Here is an 18,818-nt window from a genome sequence, read left to right on the forward strand (position 1 = left end):
AGATGTATTAGGGCTTCAGTAGGGTTCCCGTAAAGCAGGTTGGAAAGCAGTTTAGAAGTCCTTTGCAAGTGACCTTCCCCACCCACCAATAGCCTTGAGTTCATAGTTTGCATGATGATCTGTAAGCTAGATCCGTGGAGACTGAATGAGCAATTCTAGCTGTCCTGTCCCCTCTAAAACTTTGTCAGTATAGTAGCTGAGAAGAAGATTTTGGAAGCTCTGTCCTTTCTCTCACGTTTGTGTCTCATTCCCCCAAATGCCATTGTTTCAGAGGACAAGGACGTGCGCATACTGCTGGTGTCCACTTGCACATGAAACGAAGGCTGCTGGGAAACCAAGAGTTGGAGGGCTGGTGCTTCTGAGCTGGAAGAAAAGCTGGTATTTGGGAGGTGTGAGATGAGCTTTCTCTTCCTGACTGGCTTAAATGATTTGCCTAGTACCCTTAGTTTTTGCCTAGTAACCTTAGTTTTAACTAATGTAGTTTATTCTCAAAGGCAGATTCCAATTAACTTGTGGAGTGAACTTTTTACCTGTCCAGGCTTTCAGCTGCTTAAGTCTAAATCTCTTATTTCCGGATCTTGTTCTGTGTGCTGAGGGTGCTGTGCGGTCTGTTAAGCACAGACTGCTGCCAAGGCTCTGTGAGCTACAGAGCTCCCGCACCGCTGCCGCGTCCCCTCCTGACACACGCTTGGTGCAGAAGGAGGTGACGCGGAGCTGCTGTTTCGGGACAACTTCCCAGACCCCCCAAGCACTTGCACCGAGAGCGAGAGACTAGAGCTCTGGGTTTCCCAAAGTGTTTGAGATGGACATTGAGCAACAGTGTTGTCTGTAAAGAAGTTAATACTGCTTTTAAGTGCTTGGTGCTGTCTTATACCCAACCCTGGGCATTGCATAACCTAATTCATTAGCGAGTGCATTGCTGTTTGATTTTTCTTTGCAACTCATGTGGCCAGTGAGGAATAGCTTAGATATTTCCCTCTGTAAAGATCTAGATAGCTTCTTGTGGGATTCTCAAAGGTATTGTGAAAGGCAAGTATGGTTCAAAAATCCCAAAGGCCCCTCGTATCTGGGTGCCCTTAAAATATGACCCCCACATAACTTGCACATGTATTTTCAGAAAAGAGACTCAAAGTTTCTACTGAGATACTTTAGAAAAGTCCGATAAATGTGTATTTATAATTTTATAGCTCTGGAAACATTTTACAGGTCATACACCCAGGGTGCTCAGTAAAGGACCTGTGGACAAATATTTAAGGTGTTCGAGAGCTATGTGGTAGGTAGGAATCTGACACTGCCTTCAATTGCACTGCGAGCATCTAGCTGCATTCTCCAGCAAATAAATACTGGTTATCGGGAATCATTTCTTCAATTTGCAGGCAGGTAGAACTCTTGTTCAATCCAGTGACTTCCACAGGACATAACCTGTAAAAGACAATAAAATTTTATTGTAAGCACCCTTAAAAATTAATTGCAGAATTTTTTTAGCATAATATTTTCATTGCATCTGATACAGTAATATTCTGTTGTTTCTCCTTGCTGTTAGCAGTACAAGTTTTCTTTTAAATGTATTTTTTATTCCTTTTTTACCTTCTTCCTTATCTTTCCCATATAATTCCAGAATCAACCAAAATTAAAATCCAGTTTTAAGCATAACTTTACAATTCCTTGCAACGGGAACTGAAGAATGCTTTTTCTTAATGAGTAGCTAAGTAAATATGCTTGTACGTGCTTGCTCTCATGTGGTCCCATAACCCAAAGCTGAAGCAAACACAAGTTGCACAAATGCCTGCTTGTCTTGACTGCAGCGAGAGTGGGTTTCGAGCTGTTTATTTATCTGGAATGTTGTGCTTTGGCTCACCTTAACCCCGTGATTTGGATATGTAGCTGAGCGAAGCAGTCTGGCAAAGCACAAATATCTCACCCTGTTCTAGCTAATTGGAAAATTAGGGGAGGACCACTGTCATTTTGGACACCCTGAAAGATGTTTGCTGTTTAATTTGATTTTAATTGTGTGCATGTACCTCACTGGGAATATTTCATAACATGTGCCAAAATCCTGAAATATTTTACTTATGTTTAATTGGCTGTTCACTGCTCTATATGCAGTAGCTTGTATGCTGAGCAGTCGTATTAAAATCATTGCACATAGTTTCTGCAGCAAGTAGCAATAGTATCCTGTCCAAGTAGGTGGCAAAATCGTGTAGTCACTTGTACATAATTAAGCTTTTCTTTTCTGGTCCATCAAGAAGAGTGAATATAATCAAAGCCAGATGAAGTTTAAGAGTTTCTGATTGCTCACTGTCTGTTTGATCTAAGTAGGGTGCTAAATTATTCACAGTTGCACTTTCTTGAATGAGCGAAATTGTCCCAGTCGGTTTCCTGAACAGTTAGAGAATACCCTAAATACCTTTTACATTTTTCTGGTTTGCGATCTAATGAGATAACAATTTCTTTTTTTCTGTTTGTATTAGGTAATAATTTATGTGTAGTTTGTTCACAAGCTAATATAAACCATGTTCAGAATGTTACCTTTCTTTTGGTGTCATGTAGATGTATGTGAACTATTTCATTTTGTGGCATGTTCTTTTGGGCAGCATGGAGAAAAATTAGCTGAATTTCCTGTAATACACCAAGTAACCCCTAAATGCCTTGAAGTCCTCCAGTGTAACGCAGTTCTCGCTGGGTAGTAAATGCGTGCTTGAGTGAGCTGCAACACAGTGTGTCAGTTGTTCTTAGGCTTGGGTCTGTTAGTGCTGTCTACAAGATGTTAAAGCACACAGTATTGTAAGCTCTACCAGGAATTTCTGACAAGAGAAAATAGTTGTGCCAAGAGAATCGTATGATTTAATGAACAAATGCTGCTCACGTTGATTGTAGCAGTGGTTTCTCTAGTGTTAGCAAAACCTGCACAGAGTGATCCATAAGTCTTGCAGTCTTCATCTGTGTCTGTTTCTCTAGTTAGTAAAATGATGAGCGTATGATAAACCATGGGTGGCATTCCAGAAGCTAGAGAGGTTCGGGAGCAAAAAGAAAAGCAAACTGAGAACAGCAAACCTATGTTTCAGCTGGAAGTAGCTGAATATTTCTCTGCTTGTTTGGTGACAGGAATAAAAGAAGTGGTAGAAAGGAAGTTCTTGCTTTGCAGTTCACTGACCCATGGTGCCTTGTTTCTGTTCTTTTCCAGAAATCGAGGCCAAGGAAGCCTGCGACTGGCTGCGGGCTGCAGGATTCCCGCAGTATGCTCAGCTTTACGAAGGTAGGCACCTGAGATTTCAAATTGGTCATTCAGTGGCATTGGTACCAGACAAACACATGTATCTGCAGCTGTGGGACTCTGAAGCACTCCTGCAGTTTCACGTTTGTTCCAGATTTCTGGTTTAGTGTGAATCTTCCAAATATTCTCATAACACAAGTCACACGTTAGCAACATTGTACTTTCCCTGTAGTTAAAAAAACAAATGAACTATATTTTCATGCATATAACTATCCATAGCTACGAGCCCAGTCTTACAGCAGTGAAGAAACCGTAGCCAGCTTAGCCAGCAGAAGCCAGCCAGCTCTCCTAGTGGAGAAGAGAGAGGAAATTCTGCATGTGTGTGGGTACATCTGTACTCCTCATCATACCCAAGTCCTGTATGTTTTTTCAGAACAGTTTGGCTTGATGTTAGACAGGGGCTCACCGTGAAGGGAAGAAAAAACATGCAAGCCATTGTTGCAGTGCAGGCTAATTTGCAGTAATTCCTTGAAGAGCCTGCCAACTCCTGCACTCACCGTATTTGTCCTTTTGTGAAATGGATTCAGTTTTTGTGTATCCACTTTTACAAAGCTTTTCCTCAAGCAAAACTGTCCTGTCTTCATTGTCTCTCTAACACACCAAGAACTTACAGTTTTGGCTTACAGTACTTAAGCTCTGATATGCAGAAACATACAGAAGTTTGTTTTAGAGACTGACATCCTAAAGGTCCTTTTTTAATATGTGTATTAGTTTCAGGTTTCCCCCCCACACACACACTTAATATTACTTGTGTTATAATGAAACTGTTAGGCACGCTTATCTGCCTCTTCATTTTTATAAAACAAACTCCAGCTGCTGCTCGTAAGAATGAGCATAGAAAGTCCATTGTTTACAGTGAATAACTGTTGGAGATTACAGCCTCTTGGCTGAGCTGACTTTCTTGAAAGATGATCTAGCTGAGCTTTGATTTGCAGCTGCATTGGCAATACGAGATGATAATAGCACTTTCAAAAGCAGCACTTGGTGAAACTTTCGTTCCCCTGTTCAGAAATTAAATTTCATTTTGTTATGTCTCTTTTTCTCCTTTTCAATACCACGGAAGTGCCAAGGACAGATTTTCTTGGGATGCAGAGTCGGGACTGTACTTCCAGTCTTTGTTAAAACTGGGGGCAAGACTGACAGCTTAAAATGTAGGTTTTGCACTTGGTTCAGAAAGCATGTCCTGCCTATGGTTACTGTTGTTCTATCTACAGACTCTAAACTTGTTTGAAGTTCTAATTTAGGACCATGTCCTGCCAAACATCAAAAGGACTGCAGAGGTGAGAGCAAGAGCTAGCCTTACACACTGAAAAAATAGCTGTCATCATATGAAAACAATATCCCATTGTCCTTTTTAAGCCACTCTGGCAACAACAACGACAATGTAAATTAAGCATAACAAAAATAGGATTTTTAGAGATTATCAACTTCTAGTCACCCCTCTCACTTAAGTCCTCCCATATGTTTTCTCGTGGGCACTTTAAGGTATTAGCTTTCTCAGGGGAAAGCTTCTCAGCATCAGCGCTGGTGGAAGATGCTAACTGAACGTGCTCACGTTCTCAGCTTGCAGTTTGGACTTACAGTAGTGGAAGGGTGACCTACAGATTGATGAGGTATAATACAACAGTTCTTAGAAATCAACTATATGCAGTGGTCCCAGGTTCGACTCCCATTTAAAGTGGAGATTTCCGTCAGTTTTTGTCAGTTGCCCTGCTTTGATAAAACTGCAGTTTTATATAGAAAAGCCAGGATTTCTTTTTGCGTGTTTCACAGAGTGTGTCATTATTTGTTTATTCCTTAGGCAAAATTAGGAAAAAAATCATTTAACTGATTATCTATTGGTCTAAAGAACTTAATGTTACCCACATTTCTGCAAATTAGTATCAGTCCTATTCTTTTCATCATTGTAGCTGACTCTTCCCTAGTCTCTGGAGATAAAAATCTTTAATAGTCAATCACTCAGACCAGGAAGTTTGAGTGCAACTGCAGCAGTACCTTCAGAGTTTGTTCTTCTGTTGCTGTGTGCATTGAACACCCAGGGGCTTTGGTGGGAGTTTTGGCTGTGCAAGGAATGCAGGATCGGGACCTGTGTGACAGTGAGGAATCTGTGGAGGACAGTAAATAATATATATCTGGTTGCTGCTTCAGATCTATAGTAAATTTTCAGCACTCTGCCAACACTGTTTCCTCCTCCTCACTCTCCCAGTTGTTTATCTAAATAATCTTTTAGAGAAAGGAGGCAGTGTGGGCCTCCAAGCAGCTTGGCTTTCTTTCATTTCACTCCATATCTCATTAATGTTGTAACAGTGTCAAACATCTAAATAGCTTGATTAACAGCCAAGGAGTTTTTGTTTTTCATTCTTTTCCAGAGATTTTGGCTTCACTGACCTTTTTCCTTTAATGTGAGATATTAGTACTTTGATGGAGATTGTATATTTATTTTAAATAAAGCTAGCCTGCATCAGTTTCAGCTTCTGATGTCAGATAGGGGGATCCCGTTTGCCTTGTTCCTTGTCGCGTCGTTTCATCTTTACTTTGCTCTTTTTTTTTCCCCATTATGGACATGAACTTTCCATTATCAAAGCTGCATGACAAAAGCTTGTACATGAAAAGTAAGCATTTTTTTGGCATTTGTGATGGTATGATGTGTTTATCTTAGAAGTGCCAGTCACTTGCATCTTACTGAGCTGAATTGGAGGCAGCTGGGTGTTTTGAAATAATTCCCCACTGGGAATAAAAGTCTTTTTGATTTAATATCTGCCTCTATTCCTGCAGATCTCCTGTTTCCCATTGACATCACTTCAGTCAAGCGAGAGCATGACTTTCTGGACAGAGATGCTATTGAGGCCCTATGCAGGTATGTAAAAAAATACACACTGCAGTTTGAAACAAGGCTCTTCCTGTTTAGTAGGAAGCATAGGAACATGTTTTAGTAGGAAGCATTACCTATGAAAGCATAACCTCAGCAAAATTATGTATTAACCAGTCATTCACTTGAGTCTTTTTTATTAGTCTCTATTTGTAAGCATTTTCTATTTAAATAATATATTAGGCTAAATAACATTTGGGGACCTTATTTAAAACCAAGCTGGAAAGAAAATGCCAGGAGTCTTTTTGACAGGTATTGCATAGTCATATTTTTTATTAATATTCTTTATTTGTTTTCATTACTGATTCCCAAATTAGTAAGCCACATGGAAGCAGAACTGTGCTGGCTACAACCACCTGTAAATACAACTGTAGCATCAGCCCCACGCGGGAATTATTTTTGGGGAGCAGTGTTAGCAAAGCCATGCTGCTACACTCTGCTACCCTGCCTTCTTATGTTGGAGCGCAGCTATGTAAACAGTCGTGTTGACCTCTGCATCACCACATGAGCATCGTGATCACCAAAATGAATATGGATATGTTTGTAAGGACAATGCGAGCAAATCTGAGAGTTTTAGTGCTGCTGCAAAGGCTGACCTGCCCCCAACGACACATGTCCATTACTTATCTTTGTTGTTTATGGGCTCCTTCAACAAATCAGTTTGACTCAATCACCCAGCAAAAAAGTCTGGATAGTTCCTGGCGGGGTTAGTAAATTGAATCAGCTCAGGGAGAGGTCTGATGAGCTTCAGAATTGGTGCAAAGGATGAGGCAGGACCGCAGATCAGTTCAGGGGCAGAAAGAGGGACAGACAGAAAAAGAGGGAGCAGGACTTGCCTCTGTGTGTCAGTGTGTTACAGAACTATAGCCTCAGCATTGCCAATTTTATTGTGAAAGCAGTAACAATGGCACTATCTGATACTGGTGCATCCATCAGTTACCTCCTCCAGCGCGAGTCCACAATCTCAAATTGGCTAAATACCTTAACTTTTCTTATCTTCTGTTGCCTAGATGTGAACACAGTTTTCTGCCTCTGTCCTTCATTATGGCAGCTTTCCAAATTGCCCGCAATATGAGTGCTGTTGGATACTACATGTATAATGTCTGCAATTCTAAATGTCAGGAATTGTAAAGAGCTGCAAACTCCTTTTCAGAGCGGCTTTAAGTCAGTGGTGTCCTCATGCCCTCACTGCCATAGTTGGAAGGAAAAGAGAGGAACTGGAATTTAAAGTTCGTCAGAAATATTTACAAGATTTTAAAGCTAAGAAAATAGATTCATCGCCCAGTCTTTGGGAGGGGAAAAATCTCATTAATGTTAAGTTCAAGGTGTGGTGCAAGGCATCTACTCCATTGATACTAAAATGTGATGCACTGGTCTGATTATTTGTGTGCTCTTAAACTTGTGAAGTCATTTAGCAGAAAGTATGGTGGTGTGAAAAAATGATGGTTCCCAGAAGAATGGTCTTCCCTTGCCAGGAAAACAAAATATAGTCAAGCCAGCATATTTTGGATCTAGTGCTCTCCTGCAGGAATAGTTTTTAGCCTGGGACTATTATTTATGTGGGAGAAAAGGTAGCAGATTGTTTCTCACTGATGAAAGTAAGAATATGTGCTGAGTATCTCTTTGAGATTTGCTGCTAATAGGAGCCATAAAAGCAGCTACCACTTTTTCTGAAGTTAGAGTATGGTAAAAGGATCTATCTCCTAAAAATTGAATCTCATTTTGTAAGTCTTGTAATCAAGGTAATCATCCCAAGAAGATGTAGTTATATACATATTTTGTGAAACTCAGAAGTCTAATGAAAGTCTTTTACAATGCTTATTGAAAAATAACCTGTTATCTTCAAATTGTAGTATTCTGTGTAATTTGCAAGAGAAGCCCCAGGTCATCTTGTAGCTTGAGACAGGGCTTTTAAAGGCTGAGCTGTATCATTTTAAAGCCTGTGACTTACCTATCAGAGCTATTTTCTGCAAATTAAGAACAGTTTTAAAACTGAAGCGACAATTTCCCCAGAAACATTCAGATCCCACCTCAAAATAAATTCACATCTCATTCAACTTTGTACACTCATTAAGAAACGTGGAGAAGGTACATCATTTGGGATGCTTCTGCGTTTCTCCCTGAAACTTGGATTTATTTTGACTGATGCCAGTGGTCAGTGTGTAAACAGTAAATGGTTCTGCTCATTGAAAGACCTAGAGCTGTTACAGAACCGTAAGTCTATTTCTGTTTCTTGACTGAAAATCGTAATAGTCTGGGGGTTCTTTTGCATTTTCAGCACAGAGTTTAATGAGCGCTGTATGCAGCTGATGGTAACAAAGTAACGAGTCCTCTGTGCTTCCTCTGCCCTGTGCTGAGAATGTGCTTTTCTGTTTAACAACCATGGTGCTATTAGCAGTTCTAATTATCTTGTTCTAATTAATGCATGTCCAAAAGAAGGAAAAAATAATTTTGAAACAGCCAATAGAAATCGCAGTGACAGGGTTTTCTAAGTTTGAAGTATTTTGAATTGTATTTTACATCCGAACATATGTAAAATATTGCTTAGTACTCTTATTAATGTGAGCAGGAAAACTAATAAAACTTTCAATACAGCTTATTAATAAACATTTTGTGAAATTCCTGGAAAAGGTGTGAGTAGCCCTCCTGTTCAGGATTTTCTTGAAAAATTTTAACTACAGTGTGGATTGAGACTTGGATTACAAAGACAGTATGTTGGACTTGGTAACAATAGAAGATAAATGGTTAAGGAATATTGTGTGATCTTGTCATGAAATGTAGGGTTAAAAATGTAAGAGCGATACTTCTACTTTAATTCACTTGGATGCTTCGTGTAGTGATTGTGCAAAGCACTGTAAGACTTTATGTAAATTAATGATGGGGAATTTATCTTCAGAGGGCCACTGGCTGCTTAATGCACTGATGAAACTGAGTACTGAAACATGCTCATCCTAAAGGTTTTTTCTAAGTACAAATTACATAGCAAGCCATGATGGAAATTTAATCTCCTTGTATGTAACTAGAAAACTGCCACACACTGAGCAAGAGGTTTCTTAAAACCTTTATATGAGGTTTCTTAGATCTTTTGCATTGAGGATTTCTCATCCAAGAAATTGGTTGTAACAGATTAGCATGATCAACATTGACTGCTCATATAATTTGGTTTGTAGAGAGCTGGCCTCCTTTGCAGGTTAGAACATGCAACTGGACCCCAGGAGCCAGCATAAAGACTTGCCACTGAATTGAGATAACAGTGCCCTTATATCATCACATAGAGGTATAATGGGCTGGAATTTGCCCTGAAATAAGGAAATAAGAATTTAAATCCATCAAGAAAATATTTCAAACTAAAGTTTAAAGCTAGATCGTATGGTTACGCAGACTGAAAATTGTGGTTTAAAGTCCATGTACCTAATACACTGTTTTGCTAACTTTCCCTGGGTGCATGGGAGCAGAATTTTCTCCTGTTAATGAGAGCAGAACTAATTACTAATGCTTATAGCTGATGTAGAACTAACTGGAGGTTAGATTAACTAAGAATTTCTATTAGAAGGCCATATGTATAAATTTGCTGAAATTCTGTTCAAGGTGATATTTTTGACAGTGAATGTCTTGTTCAGGCTGTCTTTCTTAAAAGAAGTTACAGCTAAGCTAGTTTGCACATTTCAGAGAAGAAGACTAGGAAATACGCATCATTTGCTCATATCTTAGAAGAGCTCCAGTTTTGGGTACAGTAATGTGGAATTTCATGCAGGGATGAATGTTGTGTCAGATAACCACCTCTTACCATTCCCATGAAATCTTGGCTAAGATTTCCATCTTTGAATACAATATTTCTTACATCTTCTGTAGAAGATGATTGGAAGTTCACAAGTATGCTCTGTGCACACTGAAAATACAAGCTTTCCTGTAATTGCAGCTTAGGACTGATACAGGCCAGTCAAGACTTTTGGTACCGGGACTGAAAGTTAGATACAATTGCATCTGTCACTGTCAGGAAGAAGGGTTTTGCAGAGCCAGGATGAAGGAGGATGACAGCCTGGGTAAGAGTTCTGCATACATGGAGGACCAGGAAAAGTGACATCTTTGAGAAGTTATGTGGAGACACTCTACAGTGCTAAGATACAGTTTGGATCCTAGAGAGAGAAGTCTGACTCAAAGATAATTATCTAAATGATGAGCAAGATATTATTCTTGCCCCCAGTCATCCAGAAAGAAAGTGGCCGGGATGGGAGTTGTTACAGAAATTGAGACTGAAATAGCAAGACGGTCTAAGCGGATGTAGCTGCTGACTGCAGCAGTGCTGCCCCATCCCTCGTGGATTCCATGCAAAGATGTTGCAGAGACAGGTTGGGGCAGACTGAGACAGAGCTAAAGAATGAGACACAGCTGATAAGTGTCAGTAGAGATGTGATAAGTTGAATTTATACTTGGGAATGAAATTACCAAGAGATAAGGTCCAGAGCTAGAAGAGAAAATTGTGGCTCATTCTCAAGCATCAGTTTGATGAGAAGATATGTAGAAAATGAGTGTGTGCTTAAAAGTATTGCAATGCATACGCAAAGTGAAGGTTAATTAAAGCTGTGTAGGTAATCCTCATCCTGGCAAAGCCAGAACTTCGTGTGTTTAGCTTTGCAAACTCAATGATGTATTTTGAAGGCACTTTTGCCTATTATACTTTGTTTTCAATGTAATGTAGCTCAAAGAACTACACACTGATGAACTAGAGTCCTCACGTTAAAGCAGGATGTGTGAGATACACACACACACACACACACACACACACACACACACACACACACACACACACACACACACACACACACACACACACACACACATATAAAAAATGAAACTTACAGACCTGAAGCAATCACTGCAGAGCATTTAGATTTTAAAAGGGAACGTGGTTTTGTAATGAAATCGTATCAGTTGTGTTATAGAAGCTATATGTGCCTGGCTGTTACTGTGTTTGATCTTGCTCTTTGGGGGTGACCCCATCTTGCCTTCATACTCATTTCTGTGGGGTGTGCGCTGGGGATCTTTCCTGTAGTTTTTCTTTAAGGACCTCTATGGAAATAGTCTTTGCTCTTCCCTTCTTCACCTATTTCTGGGTTTTAATTTGAGTAGGAGAAAAATCTGTGAATTTAATCTTTGTAAAATCAAAGACTGCCTTTATTAGCAGTTAGGCAGGCTAGTTAAAGGCAACAGGCTGGCGCTAGATAAAACCTGATACAAGGAATCACTGGTAGCTTTTCTCCATATGAGTCAAAGGTTCCAACACTGTAAAATACATAAATTACTATACAATATGGAACTGAAACCAAGTTAGTATGCCCTGACATTGAGGCCCAGGAACTTGAAAAGAGAATGTTTTTAAAACAGAGAAAAGGAAGCAACTTTCTGCCAGTGTGTGGCCTCTTATAACCAAAATAAGCAATATCAGTTTTGCTGTGTAGTGCGTACATGGGACAGTCGATCTTCATCCATGCAGTGAACAGCTCTTTTGAAATGCAGTGGACTTGAGCATGTATCCACCAACTGCAGCCGGAAAGATTGTGCCTACTGGGTTTTTAAGACAGAGCAAACATAAAAATTGGGAGATCTGGTAACTCTCCTAACCTGCCACTGGCCTACTGTATGACCCATGGCAATTCTTCTTGTTTTCCTGCTGCTGTGTTGTGGCTGGATCTAATTATAGATCAAACCGTCTTTTTTCTTTTTTTTGCTTTTTTTTTTTTTTTTTTTTTTGCTTCATGACTGCAGCAAAAGCACCAGTAGGAGCTTTTCCATTTTCTTTGATGGCCTCAGGATCAAGCCCTGTGTAAATACCATCTGCAACCAATCCTGTGCATAAAAGGAGAGAGGAAAGGGAGGAAGCTAGTAATTCTTCCTGTGCACACATTTTCTAGCTTCAAGTTACGAGTTTCATGAATCTGAAGAGACTCATCTGAGGCAACAGAACAAGTCAGCATGGTTTTTTTTTTTTAGCTTTTCAAAACTGCTAATACAGGCTCCTCTTTATATTTTGTTTAAAGGAATTATGTAAAAATTATACAACTTCCCTCAGAATGAAGCTGGGCTATAAAGTCCAGTTTTGCCCCTGTTGAGTTTGGGCTGCAGTACCACTGTGTGAAGGGGGCAGCTCTCCTGCTCTGTCTCCCGTCTTCGCACACAACCATTCACATAGCTCGGGGAACGGACCTGGCAGGAATTCAACCCAACAAAATACTGAATGATTAGTTTTCAGCTCAGTTAGTTCCCTCATGCAGCCTGCGGTACGGCCTCAAATGCAGGTATTGCACAAGTGCAGGTATTAGCACAAGGGAGGCAGAAGGAAGGGCAGGGCAGGTTCTTTTGGCTTGTTGCTTTTTGTGGTTATCAAACTGAACTGTAGCTTCCCTGGAGCAGCTTCCATATGACGGCTGCACTTCCACAGCTTGAGCTTTTCTCCCTTCTGCATCGGTCCCAGCCTGTTCCTGCCCTTTGCCTTGCCCTAGCACTAGCATTTATCTAACCACTCTTTACCCATGTGTTTTTGTGCTGAGCCATATCCTTGAAACAGTTTTTGGATTGTTTCAGGGTTAGATATGAAGTGATGTTTGGTATTTAAACATAATTATTACAGTTAACTGATTATAGGACACTTCTCAACTTAGTCTCAGTTTCTGTTCATTTCTCTTTGCTTTGATTCAGGGAATAGTGAGAAATGGTCATCAATCCCTTCTTCTGAAGCCAGAATACAGCCAAATGTAATGGGTTAATGATTAAGTATAATTAGGGCTCTAATTCAAGCGCTGCTTGTGCCTGTTTGTATACAAAGAAGTTTGGGCACAGCCTTCACAAAAACATCTGAACTGGAATAACCTGTGTCAAAAAAATGGATTATTCTCTTAATACGGTTTGCTTTGTTTTGCAGGCGCCTAAATACTTTAAATAAATGTGCAGTGATGAAACTAGAAATTAGTCCCCACAGGAAGAGGGTAAGTACCTTTAACATCTTCTGTTACAGAATTGTGCATTAACAAAACCAAAAAAACTAGTAAATTGCTTATCTGTGGTCCAGGATGATGCTTTGTAGAACCTGCCAATGACATGTTGTCAAAACTCTTTCCACGTTTCATTTTGCGTTCTCACTGAGTGAAAACTGCAGGGTCTGGCCATGTATAAAAGTTAGTTGTTTGGCTAACTCTTTCATGGGATGCTGGCTTTAAATCTGAAATGCTCTGGCCACCCTCACTGCCCGTCAGTGAGATCACGTGTGTTGTGCCCCATTACCTGCTCTCTGGCAGGACCATAAAGTGTAGACTGGATGGAGGGGATTCTGACCAGTCAGAATGAGCTGAATATTAGAACATTGTCTTGACTTAATATTCACTGTTTTGGCTCTTTGCCATCACACTAGAGTTGTATTCTCCTTTTATAATGTAGACAGGATCAGTGGAAAGGTTCTTGGAAAAGGAAAGAGACAAAACTTTACAGGATAGGGCATATTGTTTCCTTGTTTTTTAACTATAGCTCAAAATTAAGGCAAATTTTTTACAGAATACATCAGCTACTTTTTAAAAAAACTTTGCGTATTTCCAGGGAATTCAGAAGGAGTTAAGAAGTTTCTTGGCTCTTCACAATTACTATGAAGCATGGTGATAAATAATAGAACACCCAGTGTAATTTCGGTAAGGTAATACCGACAGAAAGCAAAGTTGCTATTTTTTGCTAGTAAGGTACCATTCAGTAGCTGTCTTGAAACTATGTGTGTGTCCTAGGAGGGATCAGTAGTTGATACCGTCCCCTGGGATATGACAACTGCAGATAAAGATGACTAAGCAAAGGCAATACAATGCTGCCCTACCCTTAACAAGAATGCATACAAGTGCTCTGAGGTTGTTTACCAGGAATTAATCCCCCCTTTCCTATCTGTTTGTGGTATGTTGGAAACAGCATCCAAGCTCCAGAAGATAACGGTCTGAGGCAGCATATATAGGAATTCTGTCAAATAGGGGTAGGCCGCTGGATTGCCATTTATGACCACCAGAAGATTCCTCCTTGTTTCTGAACCTTGTTAACATCAGAAAGATGGGTATTGCTGTTAGAGATCAGACCAAACTGACCTTCAGGTCCAGACCTCAGATCTTCCAGAGTCTGGATCTTACTTTCTGTTTCAGTCCTTTCTGATTTTCATTCATCACCTCTGTTCTGGCAGATGGACTTGGATCCTCTTCTCTGTTGTTGTTGACTTCATTAAAGCCAATATTTAGCTGCTAAAGCTTTTTAACTCTAGGAAAAATTTGTGCTGACTCAGACATTTACTTCCTTATGTTTGCATTGACCTCTTTGCAAATTAAGATCATTTTACTCTTCTTTTTTTTTCCTCCTGAAAACTTTAAATAAGAAAGCCAGTCCTCTTAAGTTCTCTGAGTCATAGGCAGAAACACCATTTTGTAGTAGCTGGGAAACAAAGAAAATGACACTGGCTCTGTGTCCCGGGAGTATTTGGTCTTAAAAATAAATATGGAGGTTCACTTATTTTCCTTAGCTGATGAAATGCGCTATAAAAATAGGAAAAGATCAGGAGCTACATAATAAAATATTATACATAAATAAAATACTTGAAATAAGAATAATTTATTTGTTTCTCAGAGTATAAAAGTTTGTGTTCCTGGCACACAAACAGTTAGATTTTGGAGCATGCATGTGCATTTGTTTTTCAATTAAAGCAATCTAAACACATGAAGTGAAGCTTTGGCACTCGTGGAGCTGTGTGGCAAGTAGTGTTTCCTACTTTGAACACCGAAGGTTATTTTGTGTTTTCATGGTGTCATACTAAGATCTTTCTCATTGGCTTTATCCTTCCAACTGTGTGCGACTTGAAATTTTCTAGATGAGTGGAAGACCAAATAGGTCAGTTTCAGGATCATTCCCTTTCAGGATTAAATGAAAAGATTGAGATATAAGTGACATACATGTAATTACGCCCTCAGGCTTTACTCATACGTCAAACATAATCAATGGAGATGTTATTTACAATTTACTTATGTGCTACACTGTCAGTGAGCTTTTGCAGCTCACTATCTGCAAGTGTTAAGATTTGCCTGGAGCAAGACTGAAGTAGAAACTTCACAGGACATTCTTAAAATGTTAGCCGCTAGTCAGTGGGAGGACGAGCAGACCAGGTAAGAGCCTGGAGGCATCAAACTGTTGCAGTGCAGGAGTTTCTTTTGCTGTCTCATTAGTCACAGTTAGGAGACCTTTTAAACTTCCAGAATGGGTAAGGAATTAAGCTACTACAAGTCAGAATGTATGAGAAACATCTCTTAATTGCAAAGAGGAGTATAAACACAGAGCCACTATCAACAGAGTGTAACTTTGGAGAGAGTCCAGAGGGACCCCTACCCCTCACTGACTCCAGTTTAAAATTTTATGCATGCCAGGAATTTCCATTGATCTGAAGGCTGTCCACTGTGACCAATTAATTAAAAGTCTATGGATACTAGGATTTTTAGAAAAGAACAATTAAAGCAGATTCTGTTTTTTGTTTCTTTTTATGAAGCATGTATCTTTGATATTTAAAAACTGTTAACATGTATTACCTGTCCCATGTTATCTTTTCCTGTGATGGGCTTTATGTCCTAATCCTCCTCTCCCTGAAGAAGACTGTTTTCACTTTAAATTCAGTGAGAACAAGATGATGCTTAAATCAGTTTAGCGGGCATTGTATTTAAATGCAACTGCCTTTGCAGTTTTCGACAGTTTGTAGCAGCACTTTCAGCACTCTCTTTCCTTGCAGAGTGAAGATTCAGATGAAGATGAACCTTGTGCAATAAGTGGCAAATGGACTTTTCAAAGGGACAGCAAGAGGTGGTCTAGGCTTGAAGAGTTTGATGTGTTCCCTCCAAAACCGGACTTGAATACCTCCTCCCCAGAAGCTCCTCATCTTACAAATGCGACAAGCCGGGAGAGTGTGTTAACAGACCTCAGTGAACGCCAGGAGGTGGCTTCTATTCTCAGCATCAGTAGCACCAGCAGCCACCAACCAACCCTGCAGAGTGAGGCATCTACCACCAGGACAAATTCAGTTGTGAGCGTTTGTTCATCAAACAATTTCATAGCAAATGATGACTCATTCAGCAGCCTGCCCTCGCCCAGGGAGCTGAATAGCTTCAGCTTTGGTATGAAAGCCAGTGAGAAGAACACCAAGTCCAAAACAAAGAGCCTGCTCAAGAGAATGGAGAGCCTGAAAATCAAGAGCTCTCACCATAGCAAGAGCAAAGCTCCTTCAAAGCTTGGTCTTATTATTAGCGGGCCCATCCTGCAAGAGGGAATGGATGAAGATAAACTGAAGCAGCTTAACTGTGTGGAGATTTCTGCCCTCAATGGCAATCACATCAGCTTCCCCATGGTACGAAAAAGGAGCGTCTCCAATTCCACCCAGACCAGCAGCAGCAGTAGTCAGTCTGAAACAAGCAGTGCTGTCAGCACACCCAGTCCTGTCACACGAACACGCAGCCTCAGTGCGTACAATAAAAGGGTGGGCATGTACCTGGAAGGCTTCGACCCCTTCAACCAGTCAACGTTCAGCGACGTCATGGAGCAGAACTTTAAGAACAGGGGAAGCTTTGCAGAAGACACTGTATTTTTTATCCCTGAAGATCATAAGCCTGGCACCTTTCCTAAGGCACTCTCTAATGGCAACCTCTCTCCGACAGAAAGCAATGCTTCTGTGAACTGGAGGACAGGGAGTTTCCATGGGCACGGCCATCTCACCCTCCGGAGAGAGAACAGCGGAGACAGCTCCAAAGAGCTGAGCGTGGGGAAAAGGCGCAACTCCTCCAGCTCAGTGAGCAGCCGCCTTAGTATTTACGACAACGTGCCAGGCTCAATTCTGTATTCCAGTACAAGTGACCTAGCTGACCTTGAAAATGAAGACATATTCCCAGAACTAGATGACATCCTGTACCATGTCAAAGGGATGCAGAGAATAGTGAACCAGTGGTCAGAAAAGTTCTCGGATGAAGGGGACTCCGACTCGGCACTAGATTCAGTTTCCCCGTGTCCTTCCTCTCCAAAGCAGATCCATCTTGACGTAGATAATGATCGAACAACGCCAAGTGACCTTGACAGTACAGGAAATTCACTGAACGAAACTGAAGAGCCCTCGGGGGTGCAAGACCGAAGGGACTCTGGGGTGGGTGCATCCCTGACACGGTCCAACAGGTGAGTTCACAAGCACTCGTCCTGCAAAGTTGGCCCTGTGCAGATCAGAAAAGGTCCCCTCTGGCCTGTATGACTCCAACTGTGCCAAATTCAGTGAAGGTCTTTGTGCAATAGAAATTGTGGCAATTCAAGCACACGTGCTGTTTCCATCACTTTCAAAAACAATTCTGGCTAACAGAAGCGTTTTTACAATATTTGTGATTCCCACATCGTATAGCTGTGTATGTTCAGCTTGAGTTGTCATTGAAAAACAGCCTACTCGGCAAGTCAGTTTTAGGAGCAATGTCAAGGCAGTTTTGAGGGATGGTAGTTTTTCAAACTGAAATGGTGTGTGGGAGGGAAAGGGACCTCCAGCAGAATTATTCCATTTTTAAATTGGCTAAGAGAGCTAATGTAGGTGTAGTCTGTTTTGTGTCAGTTTGTAGGAAAAGCCTTGTCTTTAGACTCTTTCAAAATATGGCACTTTGCAGTAGCAGGCTGTTTCCTAATAATATGGTAGGGCATTAAATCCACAGGGAAAATGAAGCTTGTTTACCTTCTCTTCATTACAGTAGCACGGTGGGGGGCTTGGAGGAGCTCCAGAGGCCTCCCAGTTTGTGTTAAGAGGTCCACCATGGGATGCATGTGACTGTATTTTGTACTGTGATTAGAGCAAGGATTTGGACTCTTTCTAGCTTTGCTTCCAGTTTTGCTTAAAACTGGTGCAAATCATTTAGGGCCTGGCTTCTGTTGTCATTTAGTTGCCTACAGCTGCCTGTATAAACTTAATGGGACTTTTAGAAATGCTGAACTCCCATTTGGTGTGTCTTAAGATTTTCGATCTTTTTTCTTATGGAGTTTGTTGGTTCTGACTGACTTAAACTGAACGGGGGTCTGAAAGCCATGGGTGGAGCACTCTGAGGATATCTGGTAGTGCAAGACCGTGCTGTTAACACGGTTGCTGGACAGCTCAGAGTACTCTCCCGTCGGAAACACCTGCGTGTGCTGCATTGCACCTGGTTAGTCAGAGACACTTAACACCTGATGCCTCTGACATCGCAAAAGATAATGGCTATGGAGGGCAATCAGTTTAGCAGTACATTTGGGGTAGTTCCTGCACGTATCTTGTAAAGACCAGCCTTTGCTCTGTGCCCTATCTTCTCTGCAGGCATAAGTTGCGGTGGCACAGCTTCCAGAGCTCCCACCGGCCCAGCCTCAGCTCAGCATCGCTACAGATCAACTGCCAGTCAGTGGCACAGATGAACCTGCTGCAGAAGTACTCTCTCCTGAAGCTAACTGCTCTCCTAGAGAAGTATACACCCTCCAATAAGCACGGTTTCAGCTGGTAAGGGCACAGAGCCGTGTGTAGACAGGCCACCTATTCAAGCACAACAATTTTGCTAGGCCTAAGCAAGTTTTGGGAGCATGCAACTAATCCCTCCATTCCTCTTTTTTCCATATTTGCACTTCTTCCTCTAGCCA

At 41.0% G+C, this 18,818-nt stretch overlaps 1 protein-coding gene across 5 annotated transcripts in view; it reads left to right on the forward strand.

The window, feature by feature from the left end:
- DLC1 (DLC1 Rho GTPase activating protein) overlaps positions 1-18,818 on the forward strand; it is a 270,306-nt gene that overhangs the window by 240,865 nt on the left and 10,623 nt on the right. For all 5 annotated transcript variants that reach the window (XM_064511120.1, XM_026093601.2, XM_026093602.2 and 2 more), the window contains 5 exons: positions 3,185-3,256; positions 6,050-6,131; positions 13,063-13,126; positions 15,931-17,357; positions 18,505-18,681. In XM_064511120.1, the coding sequence (XP_064367190.1) occupies positions 3,185-3,256; positions 6,050-6,131; positions 13,063-13,126; positions 15,931-17,357; positions 18,505-18,681 (1,822 nt within the window). The remainder of the gene's footprint in view (positions 1-3,184; positions 3,257-6,049; positions 6,132-13,062; positions 13,127-15,930; positions 17,358-18,504; positions 18,682-18,818) is intronic.

This window comes from Dromaius novaehollandiae, chromosome 4 (assembly GCF_036370855.1).
Source record: "Dromaius novaehollandiae isolate bDroNov1 chromosome 4, bDroNov1.hap1, whole genome shotgun sequence".
Lineage (NCBI taxonomy): Eukaryota > Metazoa > Chordata > Aves > Casuariiformes > Dromaiidae > Dromaius > Dromaius novaehollandiae.